Source organism: Coturnix japonica, chromosome 2 (assembly GCF_054131305.1).
Source record: "Coturnix japonica strain WE chromosome 2, WE-NBRP24, whole genome shotgun sequence".
NCBI classification, from domain to species: domain Eukaryota; kingdom Metazoa; phylum Chordata; class Aves; order Galliformes; family Phasianidae; genus Coturnix; species Coturnix japonica.
Window position 1 is genome coordinate 138,645,516 of NC_140664.1, and position 16,683 is coordinate 138,662,198.

The following is a 16,683-nucleotide window of genomic DNA, read 5'->3' on the forward strand; positions in this document are numbered from 1 at the left end:
AAATTAAAGCACTTTACAGGAGTTTCCTTCCCCTCGGAGGTACAAACTTCTGTCAGGACCTGTCAGAACTCAAATAAGATCTCGTCAATGTGAGGAGAGCATGAGAACAGAATGTATCACAAGTGAAAATAGGCTGGCAGAGCTGGGGCTGTGCAGCTGGGGAAGGGAAGGCTGCAGGGAGAGCTGAGAGCAGCCTTCGGTATCTAAAGGGGCTCCCCATCCTGTTCAAACTGATCCTGGAATGTAAGCAATCAACTGCTTGTTATTAGAGAATCAGTGCAATAAGAAGGAGAGAACCCAGCAGGTCGGCTGCCCAGCCCTCCCCACACCAACAGCATGAGGAGGATTCTGAGTTCTCTCTGATCTGATCAACATTTGACATGATGTTCTGGAAGCGGAGGGATGAAAACACAACACAGGTTCCTCTGGAAAGGAGAAAAGCAGAGGGAAAGCAGCATCTGGACTGCACATTGTCCATAGACTGCATAGACATAGACTGCACAGACTCCACAAATGGCAAACTCTGCATATAGAGATGTTAATTCTGTTAATACCTCCACTTATTCCACTTAGGATTAGAGACATCTGAAACTGCCAGCCCTAGAAATCTGAAATCTTCTTACACTTGGATACTGCACACCCTATGGCAAAACCCAAACCAATGCTGGATAGTGCAGGATTAGTGTGTGAGCTTCAGAACAAAGGAGTGGCCGAGAGCAGGAGAATGCAAGAGGGATCTCAGGGCACCCTGCAGCAGCTCAGCACCCCACTGGCACACTGCAAGGACGGGGGGCTCATTACAGTCCCTGGGCCTCCAACTCTTCTGCTGTTCCCCACAGACAGGACCTGCTGGTTCCTGCACTGTATTGCCCCCCTTAAAGCAAAGGTCCCTGCTGGATTTATGCAGCCTGGCTCTCTTTCTGCAGGATTCCTTGGTCTGTGCAACACAATACAGAACACCAACTGCAGTGTCCTCTGCTCCAAGGGACAGGCACAGGTAAGGGGTACACAGCAGCCAGCCAGCATCCCTGGGAGATTGTTGCTGTGCAGAAAGCAAACAGCCAAGGAAAGGCAGGAGAGAGCACAGAGAGCAAAGAATGGATGCAAGGACACGGTTCAAAATGCTGTAAAGAACAGGAGTGCATGTGGGTGTGAGGAACAGCGTCACTTCTTTCCATGCTTCTACACAGCTCTGCCTCACTCCCATTTATCTCCTATAATCAGTGCACTCCACAGGCTCCCCCACAGTGAAGTGAAAGAAGGATATGGCAAATGAATGAGCCCAGTTTAGACCTAAAGGATGAATCCTGCTGGTGTCTGACCTGAGCAATCTCTGCAAATCAGCTTCACACACAAAAATTAGGGCACAACGTGTGGCCAGAGGTTGCCTGGAGGATCCTAGCATAGCTCCTCTCTTGCTGTCCTCCTGCTCCTGATGTAGGCTGAGGAACTGCAAGGAACTGTAGGATGCAGCTGTTTGGCCTTGCAGGGTGCTGAGTGTATCTGTCTCAATCTGCATGGCTGAGTATATATAGATATGTGCATGCTGTAAATGAGTGTGCCTGCATTTCATCCTCACTGCTGGTGGGACCTAAGGGCAGGGAGCTGCAGCCATCACAGAGTCAGCAAAGCCACAGAAAACAAGGGTTGCTGTGTTAGATGGGATTTCATTAGGCCAAGAAATAAATGCAAAACAAGGACAAACTTCCTGACCCCAGTTGTATCAACTGGCACTGAAAAACCCTGCTCCTATTCCCATACAACCTGCTGCACACGTAACCTTGGAGCACCTGAGGAGCAGCTGGGTGCCCCTGAACAGCTAATGCAAAGTATTGCACAGTACATTCTAGCACTGACTACAAGCCTCCATCCTGTGGGTTCAAACTGATCAGCCACACTCACCTGGATGGCTGGAACAAGGGTGAAATACCCGATCAGGATGATCCCAAGCTCTGTGGCCATATTCTTCATAATTGACCAGCTCTCATTGCTCAAACCTGGGGAAATAACACGGTTTATATAACACAGTAGAGAGGTTAGGAGGATCCTTGCAGGTGAACAGGCACAAGCACAGCTTAAAGGAGACTGCTTGCTGCATCCAGCATCTTTACCCAACAGACAAAAAAGGGCACTTCAAGGCTAAAATTCATATGACTTGTCTTGGGTATCTATTTGCAAGTCAAGTAACTGGCCTGCACATTCCAGTGTCCTTATCAGACAGGTTATCATTAATCCACCTGATGATGAGGGTGGTGACGCACTGAACAGGTTGCCCAAGGAGGCTGTGGATGCCCCATCCCTGCGGGCATTCAAGGCCAGGCTGGATGTGGCTCTGGGCAGCCTGGGCTGCTGGTTGTGACCCTGCACACAGCAGGGGGTTGGAACTGGATGATCTTTGAAGTCCTTTGTAACCCAGGCCATTCTATGCTGCTCCATCCCTGCAGAATTCCAAGGCCAGGCTGGATCAGGCCCTGGGTAACCTGACAGAGCTGTGCTGTCCCTGTGCATTGCAGGGGAGCTGGACTAGGCCTTCAGAGCTCCCTCCCAACCCTAAGGACTCGGTGGTTCTCTGACCATTAACTACAAAGAGAGCTGAGGACAGCTCAGCTCACAGCACTGCCTCAGCTCCAACCCTCTGAGGGCACCAAACAACGCGATGCAGCCATTCAGAACTGCAAAAGACCATTGAGTTTTTGAGTCCCATTTCTGATCTAGGAAAATAAGCACTCACATTTTTAAAACCAAGTATGTTTTTTCTGAGGATCACTCCAGAATATCCCTTCTTTTTTATGGTTGGAAATACTTGTTAAGGTTGCAAACCCCATTTCCCCATGGGCTGAGGATACTCAATTCCTCGTGCAGCTGCAGAGCTGATCGTTTTCTCACATACTCAGCAGAACTTAAGAGGAACTGTGGACTGTGCTTACAGTATCCATGACACAGTGGGAAAAGGTACTAAATATCCTCACCAGGGAATACAGCTCTCCCTTACCAACACTGTTTTAACCATGTTTAGCCAGTGCTTCACTCCATACTGTAAGAAGCAGTGCTCATAATGACAGGCTTCCATTAGTTCTTGGGAATAGTCAAAATATTAAGACAGACCATTAGGATTCAACTCCCAGTTCTCACTCAGCACAAACAGTGCTTGTTTCCACTACAGACCACAGCTAAGATCACACCTCCCAGTCCCAGCATTACCCGACTTTCTCCCTGTCAACAGCCTTCCTCCCTTCCTGGTCTAGTATTAAATGCAGAGGTTGGAGGCCCTGCCTGCAGCAGGGGTTGGATCTTGATGATCCTCAGGTTCCCTTCCAACCCAAGCCATTCTGTGATCCCGTGATTCCATACCTTGGGCGATGCGGAGCTTCACTTCCAGGTCAACAGGCGTAGAGACAACAGACTTGGTGAGGACCAACACATTCTCCAAGCCAATGACAACAACCAAGTATGGAAATATCTCTCTAAAGGACACAAGAACAGAACTGAGAATGAATCTCCCTCCAGCAAGTGCTTCTGGAGGAGGATGGCTGTGTGCTGTGCTGCTCAGTGCAGACCCAGGGGCTGTGTGCATGTACCCGCATCCCTGTGCAACTCACTGACAGCTCAGACAGCTAAACAACAGGCTTTGGGAGCACACCTGCCTCCTGCCACTACCACAGACCACATCCCAGTGCTGCTTCCAGCTGCCCACAGCTCAGCAGAATTTGCAGGCAGGCAGCTGCCATCAGCCTGTACCTTGCAAGGTCAGTGGGGAAGAAACACCTGCCTGGAAACACTGCTAACTCAGCCAGTTCCTTCCAATTCCTTGAACAAATGACAAGCTGAAACAGCAAGGGCTCCATTCAACGAAGGATTACTGAAAAAACACACACAAAACCCATGAAAGCTCCAGGAATCCGAACTGAACGCCAGCTCTATCAATGGCTGTGCAATGTGTCAGCCCCTCCATCTCCGGTCCATGACCTTCCCAGGAGGTGAATGCCCATATTAAGTGACAGAACACAAACACACGTAGCACACTCAGGGGCTCTTTGTACATGTCACAGAATCTGAAACCAGCAAGTGCTCGGTTCTGCCTTTATCTAAAGGCATTTTCAATTCGTATCCTTTGCCACTCCTCCAAGCAGCAGTTCAGGACAGAACCCAGATGTGAGAAAATCTCCTTGGAATCCTTAGGGATGGAAACTGCTGAATGAAGGGAATGAGGTCTGCTGTACAGCACAGCACAGATGTGCAGAGCAGGCTGCCCAAGAGCTTTGCAGAGTGCATGCAGAGTCCCATCCCTACACCCAGCCCTGCAAGACAGAGCAGATCTGCCTTGCCTTGCTTGCAATGAGCCTTTGGAAGGCAGCACAAACCTGGCAGAGGAAACCTGTAACTCACAGCTACACCCTGCTTCAACAGCTGATTCCATTGCTGAAGACAATTAATTAGTAGGCACAGATTATGAGGTGAAATAGTCCTTGAAGAGTCAGCAGTTTTCATTGCAGACCACAAGCAGCTTATGAGCAATCCAACCTGAGCTTCTCCTGCAGAGCAGTGCAAGGCTGTGCAGGTGAGATACAAGCTGTCACACCCTGCAAACAGCAGCAGCAAATAGGGAGCAGTGGGTCATCATCTGAGATTGCGATTCCTCTAATCTAGTTGAGATAGCAGCTGGTGGTGTGGTCACTTGTACTCTGCAATCAGCGGCCTTCACAGTCCTCCAGCTCTCACGTATTCCTCCCTCTGTGATCTCCAGGCATTCGGCCTCAGTTCAGCCTCAAACCCTGGACTGATCACATCACTGATCTCCACTGCGTTTCCTTTTCTGTAATAGGAGATTAACGTCTATCTTATCTATAATTATTTTATATAATTATATATTATTTTACTTCCCTAATATTTGAACTAAGCTGCAAGACAAGGGAAAACTATCAAAGGAAGACAGAAGATGACTGATAAAGGTGATGACTGATTAAGGTCTGGTTTATGTATCATACGGTAGTAAAAGGTCAATACTGATCTCTAATCAACAAGCTTCATTTCAGTACCTTACAAAAACAAGGGCTTATCACCAGTACAGGTGCCATTAAAACAAACACACCCACACCTACAAGGCTCTGCTGAAGTCAGAATGGATAAAGAAGGGTATAAGCCAGATCAAAGTTTAACCAAAGTAGTGTGACTCTGCAGCCCAAGGCTGGGCAAATCCTCGCGTGGTACCACCTGGTGTGTGACACACCACCGACACTCTGCCCAGTCAGGAAGCAGACAGAAGGCCAACCTGTCAGAGCCAGCACACGTCAATGAAAGCCCAGTGTCCTCCATCTAATTAAACTGCATTTATAAAGTACTGCAGGAATGAAGCTTCCAGCAGCTGAGCTTGAACTCCAAAGGAAACTGTCCACGCAATCATTTTAAGGCAAAGAATTTTCGCAGGAAAGCTACTTTAAGAAATAAGGACTGCATTAATTAAGGAATAGTTGGATTAGTTTGGCCCTTACGTGTGACAACTGTAAGGCTAACAGCACACAAAGGCCTTGGTCACGGTGCTAACCAAAACCAGATTAAACCCAAATCCCTTGGATCCCACTCATACATCTGCAACCAAACACTGTGATTTAGGTTGCATTATAAGTGCAAACTCCTCATGGATCCTATCTGCTCTACCTGTGCAGCTCGTCCTGTTTCATAATTAAGGCTCCTAATTACCACAGAGGTAAAAAAGGGAATAAATATTTCCATTTCTGAAGTCAATTATTCATAGCTCTTTTAGGCTGCTTGGGGAGGAACTCCCCTCTCTTAGTCAGGCTCGTGGTAAACTACTACCAGCACTGAGAAATCTTCCTCCTGGTCAGACCTGAAGCTGGAAGGAGAAATGGGAGGAAAAATGATGGGGTTCTTCCTCACTTACTCAGGGAAGGGGTCTGAAAACCAAAGGATTCTGGATTGAACTTTAATTAACTGGGTTCTCGGGTGTCCTCGACACAAACACGAGTGGTAATAACCACATCAAAAGCCTCAGCACCACATGCACAGGAACCCAGCCAGAAGAGACGCTGCAGGAGATCAGCAGTGGCTGCGCACTCACTCATGCTGGCCAGCAGGCAGACAGTGCAGGTCAGTTCTGACACCTTTACACACTTCTTCCCAGCTAAATGTAATGAAGCTGGCCAGAGAAAAAGCAGGAAGTCCTTCTGGATGCTAAGACAAGTCACTGCAGGAGAAAGGTATGTGGGTGCCTACTCTGCTGGCAGGAAATCGTGTTTGTGAATAAGACCTTGCCCAGCCAATTCCTTTTGCTTGAGGCTAAAGAGGCAACTGCTCAGCACTGAGGCACCCCTGGGAACACTGTGACCCAGCAAGGTCTTGTTGCTGGACAGAAAGAAACACACAGCCCTTCAGCTGTTATCAACTCATTTTACCTCCATCCGTCCTTGTTTAGGAAGAGGTTTGGTGCTGGAAACTTACCCTCCGTTAAGAGTAGGTGTCAAACCAAACAGCGTGCACAGCCCAACTGACATAAGCAAAGAGCTGAGCACTGTCACAACAGCTGCCAGAGCCAGGCCCCATTTTGATTTCACCATGTCAATCTTCCCTGAGAAACAGAATGCAAAGTCTCCATTAGCACATGAAAGAAGATGACACAAGGGATCCTCATCCTCATCTATGGCAGCAGTTATTTACTAGCCTGCAACCCAGAGCTGGTGGCAGCTCAGGGTCAGTGTCTGAAACACAGATCCCAGAACTCCCACTGTGTAAGAACACTCACAGGGATGGGATGGAGAATGGTACTTGGCTTGAACCTTATACCAGTTCCAGTACAGCACTACTGGGGCATGAGAAAAGGAATTTAAATATGGCCAGTAAGGTCTAAAACCACATGTATTTCATTTATATGACCACAAATCAGTCTACCCAAGTTGTAAAATGTGTCACTACTATGGCACTTAAGCTATGTAAGACACTGAATAGCTCAGAAGGTATCGCTAGGAGTAACAACACACTGGCTGAAAGGAACCAACAAGCAGAAACCAGATCAGCAAGGCTGCTAATCCTCCACGTGGCCATGGCCAAATTTCAACATCAGCTCTGCTGCTGAAACGGGAGGGAACTGCAGTGCTATGGCAGTGCCATGGACAGGGGAAGTGAACCCCATCCCTCATCCCTTCAGTGCTGCAGGCTGTACAGGCAGCTTACTAACTTGCTCTCCCCTCCAGGCTCTCCACCCCACAAACCTACGTGTGGAGAAGTAGATGTAAGCGAAGAGTATAATGTAGGTGGTGACGAGGGGTATGAGCTCAGCAATGCCAATCTCCTCCTTGAAGTGCACGTGAACGATGCTGTCCTCCCGCAGCGTGCAGTTCGGACTGGGATGCAGCATCTTGAGGCGAGAACGGAGGCTGCTGAGGAACCTGGGGGGGAGAAGGGAGAAGGATGTCAGCCACACTGAGCCAGACAGACAGCGAGCAACTCCAAGCAGGAGCCCAGTGAGTTCAAATAACAAGGATCTCCACAGATTCATAGAGATTTACACAACACAGCTCTCTCTAGGGCTGAGTGCTCACTCTGCTCCTCCGGGGCACAAACTACATTCAGCACATCTGCACACATCTCCCACACCTTGACTTCTGTAAAGCTTCAAAGATAACTACGAAGATTCAGCAAAACTATATAAAGCAAGGGCTCGTCATCAAAAACCTTGGCCCTGGGGAGCAGAACAACCCGCAGGCTCAAACATCCCCTACATCTTCAGTAATTACGGCTCCCACGTGACAGTCCTTGAGGCTGAAGGGCTCTTGGATGGGCACAGGTTTGGCTGCTGTTGTGTCCCAGGCATTCCCTGGGGAATTCTATGCAGCACTGAGCAGATTGTTCCGTCCTCAGATTAGCTCAAGCCAAAGCACCTCTGCCAACACTGCCACGGGGGTTCCGCAGTTGGTACCAGCTGAATTAGCACTTACTGGAAAGCAAAGTGCTCCAGCTCTATGCACCAGGAACTGGGTCAAAGCACCAACTGGGCCTTGGCTGCTACAGCTGACAGCTCCGTGTGCTGATGAAGCCATCATCAGAGGAACCCCCAGTACCAGCTTTGGGTCCTATGCCTACTGTACTTTAGAATGAATCCAAGTGCTGACAGTATTTCCTTTCTCCCCGGTAGAGCACCCTGTTTATCTACAGCACCTCCAGAGGACCCCAAAATACTCCAGAACGGAAGGAAATGGAGACTAAACAAAAGCACAGCAAGAATCAGAATAGGAAAAAGAAAATCAGCAAGCTGCCCAAGAAATGAGTGCAGGTCTCCTAGCATTAAAACAGCACAGCCAGAGCTCCCTACCTGGAGTCATATCGCTGGAGACCCAGTGTGACAGTGTAAGACACCACTCGCTTCCTGTTGTACAGGTTCACCCCACTGTATTTCCCAGGGAGTCCAAACAACAGATCTGCAAAAACACAGCATGGATAAGAGGAAAACAGGCAAACAGGATGTGACGTGAGAATATTTGTAGTGAAAAATTCAGAGGTACAGTGTTCTGATAGGAGACACCTTCTCAGTGCTTTGTTGAGATGCTGTTGATGTGTATAGATGCCTGATGGAGGGGTAATAAATGATGGAGACAGTGGTCTGCCCTCTAATCCTAACCCATGAGACAGCTAGCTTGTCACCTCCTCCTAAGTAAGGCCCCACGTGCTCCAGATGCTCCTTCACACAAAGCAGAGCTCCCCTCATTTCAATGCTGACCTGTCACAAGGAGACAGGCGCTGAATGTAACAGACAATAGCACAAGGGAAAAAGCATTGTGCACATGTAGAGTAACAGGAAGAAAAGCCTGAACAACTTGCCTGTTATTTTTACACCTATAGAAAGGAGGCTCACTGAGTGGAATTATTTGCTTTCCACAAATATAGAATGGGCTTGAAACACGGGTACAAAGCAGGTGGTGAAATATACAAGGCAGCTTCATTCTGGATGTTGAGAGTAACAAAATGCCACCCAATTTGGTAGTAGCAGCAATAGATAGCGAGGACAAAACAGCAATGCAAGCCACAGGTATCTCTCATTGCTTCCTTGGCACTTCAGCCTCCTACCTTTGAGAGTAGCTGACGTCTGCAGAGTCTTTGGTTCATGCTGGTGGATGGTTTTGATGATATCTGGGTCAGCATTGAATCGCTCTCGATCATTCTGCCAGAAGTTCCCTGGAGACAGCAACAGACAGCCGTGTTCGGGGAGCAGATTGCGCAGCTTCTTGAGGCCAGGAAGAAGGTCTGTTACCTGAAGGCAAACCTCCTCCAGGCTTTTGACACCAGAGCTGAAATGCAAATGAAGATCAGACACCGCTGTGTAAGGTGCAGCTCTCACAAACAAAAGGCAAAGCCTCTGAGATGAATAACCCAAAGACCCACATCTTAATAACCAAGGATGGAGAGCCCTGCGCCATGGACCAGGACCTCCCTGTGACAGCATGCAATATCCAGAACCTCTTTATCATTTCTCTGCACACTCTCTGGCCTCACAGCTTTCCCTGCTCACCCAGCAGAGATGCCATAGCTTTCAGTTCCATGTTTAAGGTACCACCCTTCAGTCCACAGAGAAACTGCCTCCCTGAAATTCCCCTTCAAAGACCTTAAACTCCTCCAGTTCTTTGCACATATGTTGAATGGGGCACTACACAGGAATACTTCTTAGCCTGCTTGAGGTGGGTAAGATACAGAGACTGCTCTAAAACACACAAAGGATTCAATATCTGCAACTGTGCATGATGTTTTTGGCATTGCCCTGTACTGCGTGGAACAGAAAATTTCTTGCAGGTTCAGATATGAATGGAGCTGTAACACCACAATCAGGAGTGAACTTGGGGTTGTGACACAGTTACACAATCCTTATCCAGCAGCAATTCAGGAGAGACTCAGCTCGGGCTTCCAGCAGCACCTGACTGGGAGGGCTCAGTTATAACCTATCAGCACAACATTTGGCCAGACAAGCCAGAGCTGCTGATCCAGAAGAGAACACCTCCCTCAACACCACATGGGCAATCAGTGGTGCTTGCACAGAAGAGGCTATTTAACAGAGGCCAATTTAAGGCTCTGGAGAACAACCTTCCCTGGCTCCAGCCCAAGGGTAACAGAGAAGACTGCTCTAGAAGACAAATCAGTCCAAGTCCTGTTTTAAAATGCCTTCCCTTGAGGGCTTTTTACACAATGACCACAAGGAGAAAACATGGAACCCAACCAGTAATGACTGAGTTACGACTTTGCTGCCAACCCCACCAGAACCTAAATCCCATCCCTGCAGGGTAAGAAAAGCCACAGCTGTCAAAATACCACACCAGAAGATGCATCAGCCAATACTTATTGTGTGTTATACTTAATGTGCTTATGAGAACAGCAGCTTTCTAAAAGAGAATCCAAAAGAACTGATGCAGTGATGCCCTCAGACGAATTAAGAAGACTGAGCTTTGTATTTAGGCTTTAATTAAGTCTGAAACTTAACAGTGACAACAGTTCACGCTGCACACGAGCCTGTGAGAGCTCTCATTTATGAAGCGAATGCATATGGCCCACGTGCCCAGCACTGTAGGTGCAGAGATCAATACCAAGAGTAATGAAAATAGAATCCCTTTGTGTCTCCTATCCAGTTGCCAGCAATCTGCTGCTGCTTCTGTGCCACCTCAGTACCAAAGAATGCTTTGTTTTCGTAGCAAGAAAATGACCTGTGCTTAACTTTGATACTGATAAAACCAACTGATGAGAAGGAAATGGACAAAGGGTTCTGAGGTCATTTCAGGATTTACATCACAGCTTCTGGAAATCGCCAACCTGCCACCAAATGGGAGCCCCCAGCCCAGGGCTCAGGTTCAAAGGCCTCAGGCTTTTGTGTAAGGCTGGTTCTGCCCCCATGCTGCCTCATGGCTCATCAAGGGCAACGCAAAAAGGGGAGATAATGAGCAGACAGAGCACAGCAGGAGGAAGTTGCTTCTGACGTGTAACTGGCAACTACATAAAGATTGCTATCTAAAATTATACATATGATCGAGGCAGAGATGAACTGGAAACAGAAAGAACGCCAAGGCTTTGTGAGCCAGAAGCAAAGAGCTCTATATTTAACAGCGTGAGTGGCACTTCTAAATATTATCAGAGAGAAAGGAGACAGTTAACTCACACAGATGGGTTCTTAAAAAAGGATGAACCATCAGGTAGAGTGGTACAGGGAATGCTCAGAAAGGAAGCAATGGAGAATGCTGCCAGGGAAATGAATCAAGAGCACGTGTTCCCCAGCCATGTGAATTAGAGGACAAAGAATGAAGAAAGCCAGGAGGTGATCAAAGACCCCAACCTCACCACACTGCCTGCTCTCACCATCATTCTTCACACTGGACTTAGAAGGAAAAGCCAGGAAGCCCCTCTGTCCTTAGAAAGCAAACACTGACAGCAAATAAAAACTAGAAAAAGAGGCCAAAAGAGGCAAATTAACGTGTATGAAATGTGTTACAGAATCATAGAATGGCTTAGGTTGGAAGGGACCCCAAGGATCACGGAGCTCCAACCCCCCACCACAGGCAGGGCCACCAACCTCCCCATTTCAGAGCAGCCCAGGCTGCCCAGGGCCCCATCCAACCTGGCCTTCAACACCTCCAGGGATGGACGGGGCATCCACAGCCTCTGGGCAGCTGTTCCAGCACCTCCCCACTCTCATAGTAAGAAGTTACATTCTTGGTTTATTATTGATTTACAAAGTAAGAATATGCCAAACTAAACCCAGTGGTCGCTCCTTTCAAATGCTTGACTTGTTAGAACAGGAGGGTCTCATCTACATGAGACATCTACAACCACTGCAACCAACTGAAACCAGAGCCATCTTTGCAGTGTGAGCCATGAGTTTCCTATGTCTAGTTTAACAACCAAGGACTTGGGCTGGGGAGAATGAGTTCTCCCTGTAAATATCTGGAAGCAGAGCAGAGCTATTTTTGCACAGATGCTGTGTCAGGAGAAAAACAAGCAGGTAGAAACCGGCCCTAAACGCAGATAGAGTGGAAAGCCAGGAGAAAGATCCTGATCATGTGAAATTGTAGAAGAGTTTTGCAATAGGCACAGTGGTGTCAAGTGAACTTGCTTTAATACAAATCTTGCACGCTTATGGAAAGGATTATATGGCACTGCTAACTGCTACAGGAGGGGTAACCTTGGAGGACCATTCCTGACCTCTCAGCCTAAGGATCCAACTGGAGTTTTGCTGACATTTAACATGGGCTAAAGGACAGGTAAGTCCTCCAGCACAAAAGCCAAAGTGCTGCAGATGCAGGGCTGCTGTGACATCCCTCAGCAGCAGCAGTTTTGAGAAGCAAACAAAGTCAAAGCTGATGATCAGACTTAATAGGCCATAATTGAGAAGATGGATGTGTGCAGTTCTGCCTCTCACACCAGCCTTGACAAGCAGCGGTTACCTGTCTCTCAGGGCATGGTTCCGAATCTCTTCCACCAGCTGGAAGACGCGGGACAGCGGCGAACGAAAGACATCGACAGCAAGGAAGTTCTTCTGCCATGGGGAGACGGTGGCTTTGACAAAGATCTGCTGGATGTAGGCCACAGGAGCACCAATGTACTGCGGGGAAAGCAGAGGGAGAATGGGAGCACACGGTGAGCTGGAAGCTGCAGAGCAGAATCAGATCACAGCCTGGCAAGCTTTCAGAAAGGGGTTTGCCAAACTATATTTTTCTCTCCCAAATTAGAGGTGAAACACAGCATTAGTAATGTAGCATCAACCTGAGTTAGCTGTGTAGAGAAAAAGCTCTATTGCAGAGGAAGGATAGAAGAAGGTAAATAATATTGATCACAATAAGAACGTGCATGGAGAGATTAGACAGAGAAAAATTAACAGGCAACTTCCCCTTTACAGAGAGTCTGGAATGAAAAAGAACAACACGGGTTGCAAAGCAATGTTTCATTACTGCTTCCTGATGTACTGGATCAGGTTATCAGCCCTGTTGGAAAGCTTCAGGGTTGCACCTTGTTCATGGCAAAGAAACGTTCATTCCTCACCCTGAACATCAGGATCTAAGTGTAGTTTACCTGCGTGGTTTGTACCACTCAACCAGCCGCTGCTCTAGGTTGCATGCCTTCCTATGGCATTAGGAAACTGGAGCCTGTTCTCCCAGAGCCCATCATTAAATTGCCCTAGGACAAAACTATCCTGCTGCCCTACAAAGCTCCCCACACACACATACCCAGTCAGGGCGCTCGCTGAGATCTCCCTGCTGTGAGACCACATCTGGGGAGGGTGGAAAGTAATCCTTCACTGGGGTGCTGAACTCCACAGGTCCCGTTCCAGGTAAGGGCAGCTTGAGCAGCGGGTAGCTGTGGATAAGACAGAAGTGAGAAACATTGTCATTTGGGTTGGTTGGTTGTTTTATGCCAGGCTTTTAAACAGTCTAGCAGAAGGGCTCAGAGAATGAATGGGCTGAATAACAGGAGCCCACCCCGGCTTACACCCATCTCTGCAGGACAGGAGACACAGCCACAATATAACAGTGCTTCAGATCTCGTGGGAACAGTTTTACACATTTCTCCAATACACAAGAGAGGTTTTCTCCCATGGAAATGGACAGGAAAGAATCCTGGGAGACAAAAAGGGAAGTAGGTAGTGCTGGGAACAGCCACATCTCTGCTATTGCACAGCCTGCACAAAACCATCACATCAAATCATAGAATCACAGCACGGCCTGGGTTACAAAGGCCCACAGTGCTCATCCAGCTCCAACCCCCTGCTGTGTGCAGGGTCACCAACCAGCAGCCCAGGCTGCCCAGAGCCACATCCAGCCTGGCCTTGAATGCCTGCAGGGATGGGGCATCCACAGCCTCCTTGTTCCATTTAATGCCTGCAGGGATGGGGCATCCACAGCCTCCTTGGGCAACCTGTTCAGTGCGTCACCACCCTCTGGGTGAAAAATGAGATCATTAGTTGCAGTTAGATGGCTCCTTTCCTGACCCAGCAGCAATCAGCTCACAGCACAGCTCGGCAGCATTTGTCTTCTTCTTCCTTTGCAATCCTCAGATCACTGCAGCACAATAAATACCTAAAAGCATTTGAGAGTTGAAATACCCAGCTTTCAGAGAGTTATTACCTTCAGTTTTCCCACCATTCTGCTAAAACCGGAATTTAGCTCCGGAGAGTCTCTAAAGTCATTAAAACCATATGAGAACAGAACTGATGGAAAAAGCAAACCTGCTGCCCGCCAGGTGCTGCCCAACCACTGCAGTGGAGCACAAAGCAGAGCTCAGAGCTTCCAGGGCTTTCTGACGCTGCTGCTTCTGCCCTTTTATGTGAGATGCATGTCAAACTATCAGGCCTCGAACTCCTGGCACATCTTTCACTATAGCCAAGCTTTCCTGGCACTGCTGTCAGCATAAATATAAAGGCCTTGGAATTGTTTCCACGCAGTACTCTGCTGGCTCTGGTAGGGATTAGCTTGCATCATCAAAGGCCGTGGAGCGGATAAGCAGCAGCTAAAGATAAGGCTTCAGACTGAACAACAAAAGCTGAAAAAGAGTAATGGAATCAAAAGCGAAGCTTGTCAGATTTGCTATTTCATGAGTCTGACAAAAACACAGCATCTAATTATTATCCTTCCATTGTGCAACGGGAAAGAAGAGGAAAAAACGGAACGATGTGATAATGCACGAGAGGTGAAAACGCCCAACAAAAGCCCCAATCTGGAGATGTAGCGCAGCCTCTTTTCCTTTCCCAAGCAGCAATCAGCTTTTGGCCCTTTTAAAAGACAGCTGCTTGTCACAGCTGAAAGCAAAGGCTGCAGAGATAAACAGAGCAACCACCGCGTGTCTGAGCCACACGATGGCAGATATCAATTAGAACAGAGGATGTGAGATATACAAAGCTGAATGAGCTCAGCAGGTGACCAAGGTGACGGGTCCTGCTGGTGTTGTCAGATAAGAGAAGCAAGCAGAGCCTGGTGATGCACCTCAAGAGGAGCTTCAGTACCTTGAATGTGGTGAAAACTATTTTGTATAAAGATGAAAACAATTAAAACAGGCACGATGAGCTCCTGGGATGATGCCTGTCCTTGGGAAGAACCCTCCTGTGGATTCTCCATCACTGGAGATGCTCAGAAGCCAAGCAGACAGTCTGACCCCAAGCTCAGCCCTGCTGTGAGCAGAGACCTCATGCACTGCAGTACCCATAAGGATCAGAGATCTGACGGCTTTGCTGCAGCCTCCTGCTGAAACCAAGCTCAGCAAGAGCCCTTTGCTCAGGGCCATGCCATCAGGCTGTGCATATCTGCAAGGACAGAGGACCTACAGCTTCTCTGGGCATCTATTCTGATAACTGATCGCCCTCTTAATAAACAGATTTTCCCTTAAACCTACCCTACATGTCTCCTACCCAGTGGTGTGGCAGCAGTGAGATCTACTTGGAATGAAGCTCTTTGGTTCCTCAGCCCCCTCCCCACTTTGATGCCCTCCTTGCTGAGAGCTCCACTCGATCCATCCCAGCACAGCAATGTTTCTGAGCCCCAGCCCAGCTGCAGGACAGCAGCTGTGGTTTCACAGGCCTATGGAGGCCTGTTGGTTTATTTCTCTGCTGCAAAAGTCATTTAATACAATCTGTAGAGGGGAAGAAGCCAACCACTCCCATCCTGAAGTACAAACCACCTTCCAGAACGCTGGGCAAGGCAACTCACAGCTCCTGAAGGGCTATTTTGAAATGCACAAAGGTGGATTTCTTCTCGGTTTGCTGTTTTTGTCACGTTAGGACTTTGCTATTTGTCCCCAGAACTCAGAAGTACACGCAAATGCAACACGGGAAAGAGCGAATGGTGCTTTTTTTGGCAGAGCCACGAGTAACAAAACGAGAGGATGAGCAAAGGGGGAATTTTTACAGGAAAAATATAAAGCAGCTCTGGAGCCACCCATGCACTAAGGAGAACATCCTCCTGCAGCTGCCAGGGCAGCCAACACAAGCACAGCTCCTATATGCCACCACCCCTTCAGGCCTGAGCTCAGTGCAGCCTGAATGGAGCTCAGCACTTCCCTGCAATCAGTTGTTTAAATGAGGTCTATGGTCTATGTTCAGCTGCAGGGCCACACTGCCCAACTCATCCTTGGCTGCAAAGCTGTTTTCCAGCCCATCAACTCTCAGTCTGCACAGTTCCAGGAGCTTATTCTACCCAGTGCAGGACTTTGTATTTGCTTTTGTGTCTTCATTGAGCTTTCCAAGGTTCACATCAATCTTCCCAACCTGTCAGCGTGTCTCTGTGCAACAGACATCATATGGATGGCTTGGATGCCAACCTGCACAACCTGCTGTGGCAGGGGTTGGATTCCACAATCCCTTCCAACCCTTGTGATTGTGTGAGCATCAGACACCTGCTCATGTAAAGTTTTGCTGTCTGATGAAAGAGCACAGGATGTGAGTTCCAGTACACGCTGACTGCAAGATGTTTAGAGGTGAGTTCTTGAAGGCATTTAGCTGTAGATGCTGATTTGTTATGAGTGGATCTCATCAGTGACACCTGAGACCAAAAGCAGGCAGGAAGTGATAAACTAACATGATGGCACCCAGAAATGCAATGGGCCTACTATTGTAGTCATCAAAACACAATAACACTGCATTAATAGCTGCTCCTGAGGTACCAGGAGCATCCCACAGCCACTAAGCATGGCCAGGATGCTCCCTCTGCACTC

General features: G+C 48.2%; 1 protein-coding gene across 3 annotated transcripts in view; it reads right to left on the minus strand.

Moving 5' to 3' along the window:
* Window positions 1-16,683, minus strand: part of SCAP (SREBF chaperone) — a 38,122-nt gene that overhangs the window by 9,997 nt on the left and 11,442 nt on the right. For all 3 annotated transcript variants that reach the window (XR_014943675.1, XM_015852711.3, XM_015852712.3), the window contains 8 exons: window positions 13,209-13,338; window positions 12,429-12,586; window positions 9,076-9,296; window positions 8,324-8,429; window positions 7,228-7,400; window positions 6,457-6,583; window positions 3,352-3,464; window positions 1,903-1,997 (listed from right to left, as the gene is read on the minus strand). Coding sequence is in view for 2 of the 3 variants with exons in the window: in XM_015852711.3 (XP_015708197.1) it covers window positions 1,903-1,997; window positions 3,352-3,464; window positions 6,457-6,583; window positions 7,228-7,400; window positions 8,324-8,429; window positions 9,076-9,296; window positions 12,429-12,586; window positions 13,209-13,338 (1,123 nt within the window). In the remaining variant the exon portion in view is untranslated. The remainder of the gene's footprint in view (window positions 1-1,902; window positions 1,998-3,351; window positions 3,465-6,456; window positions 6,584-7,227; window positions 7,401-8,323; window positions 8,430-9,075; window positions 9,297-12,428; window positions 12,587-13,208; window positions 13,339-16,683) is intronic.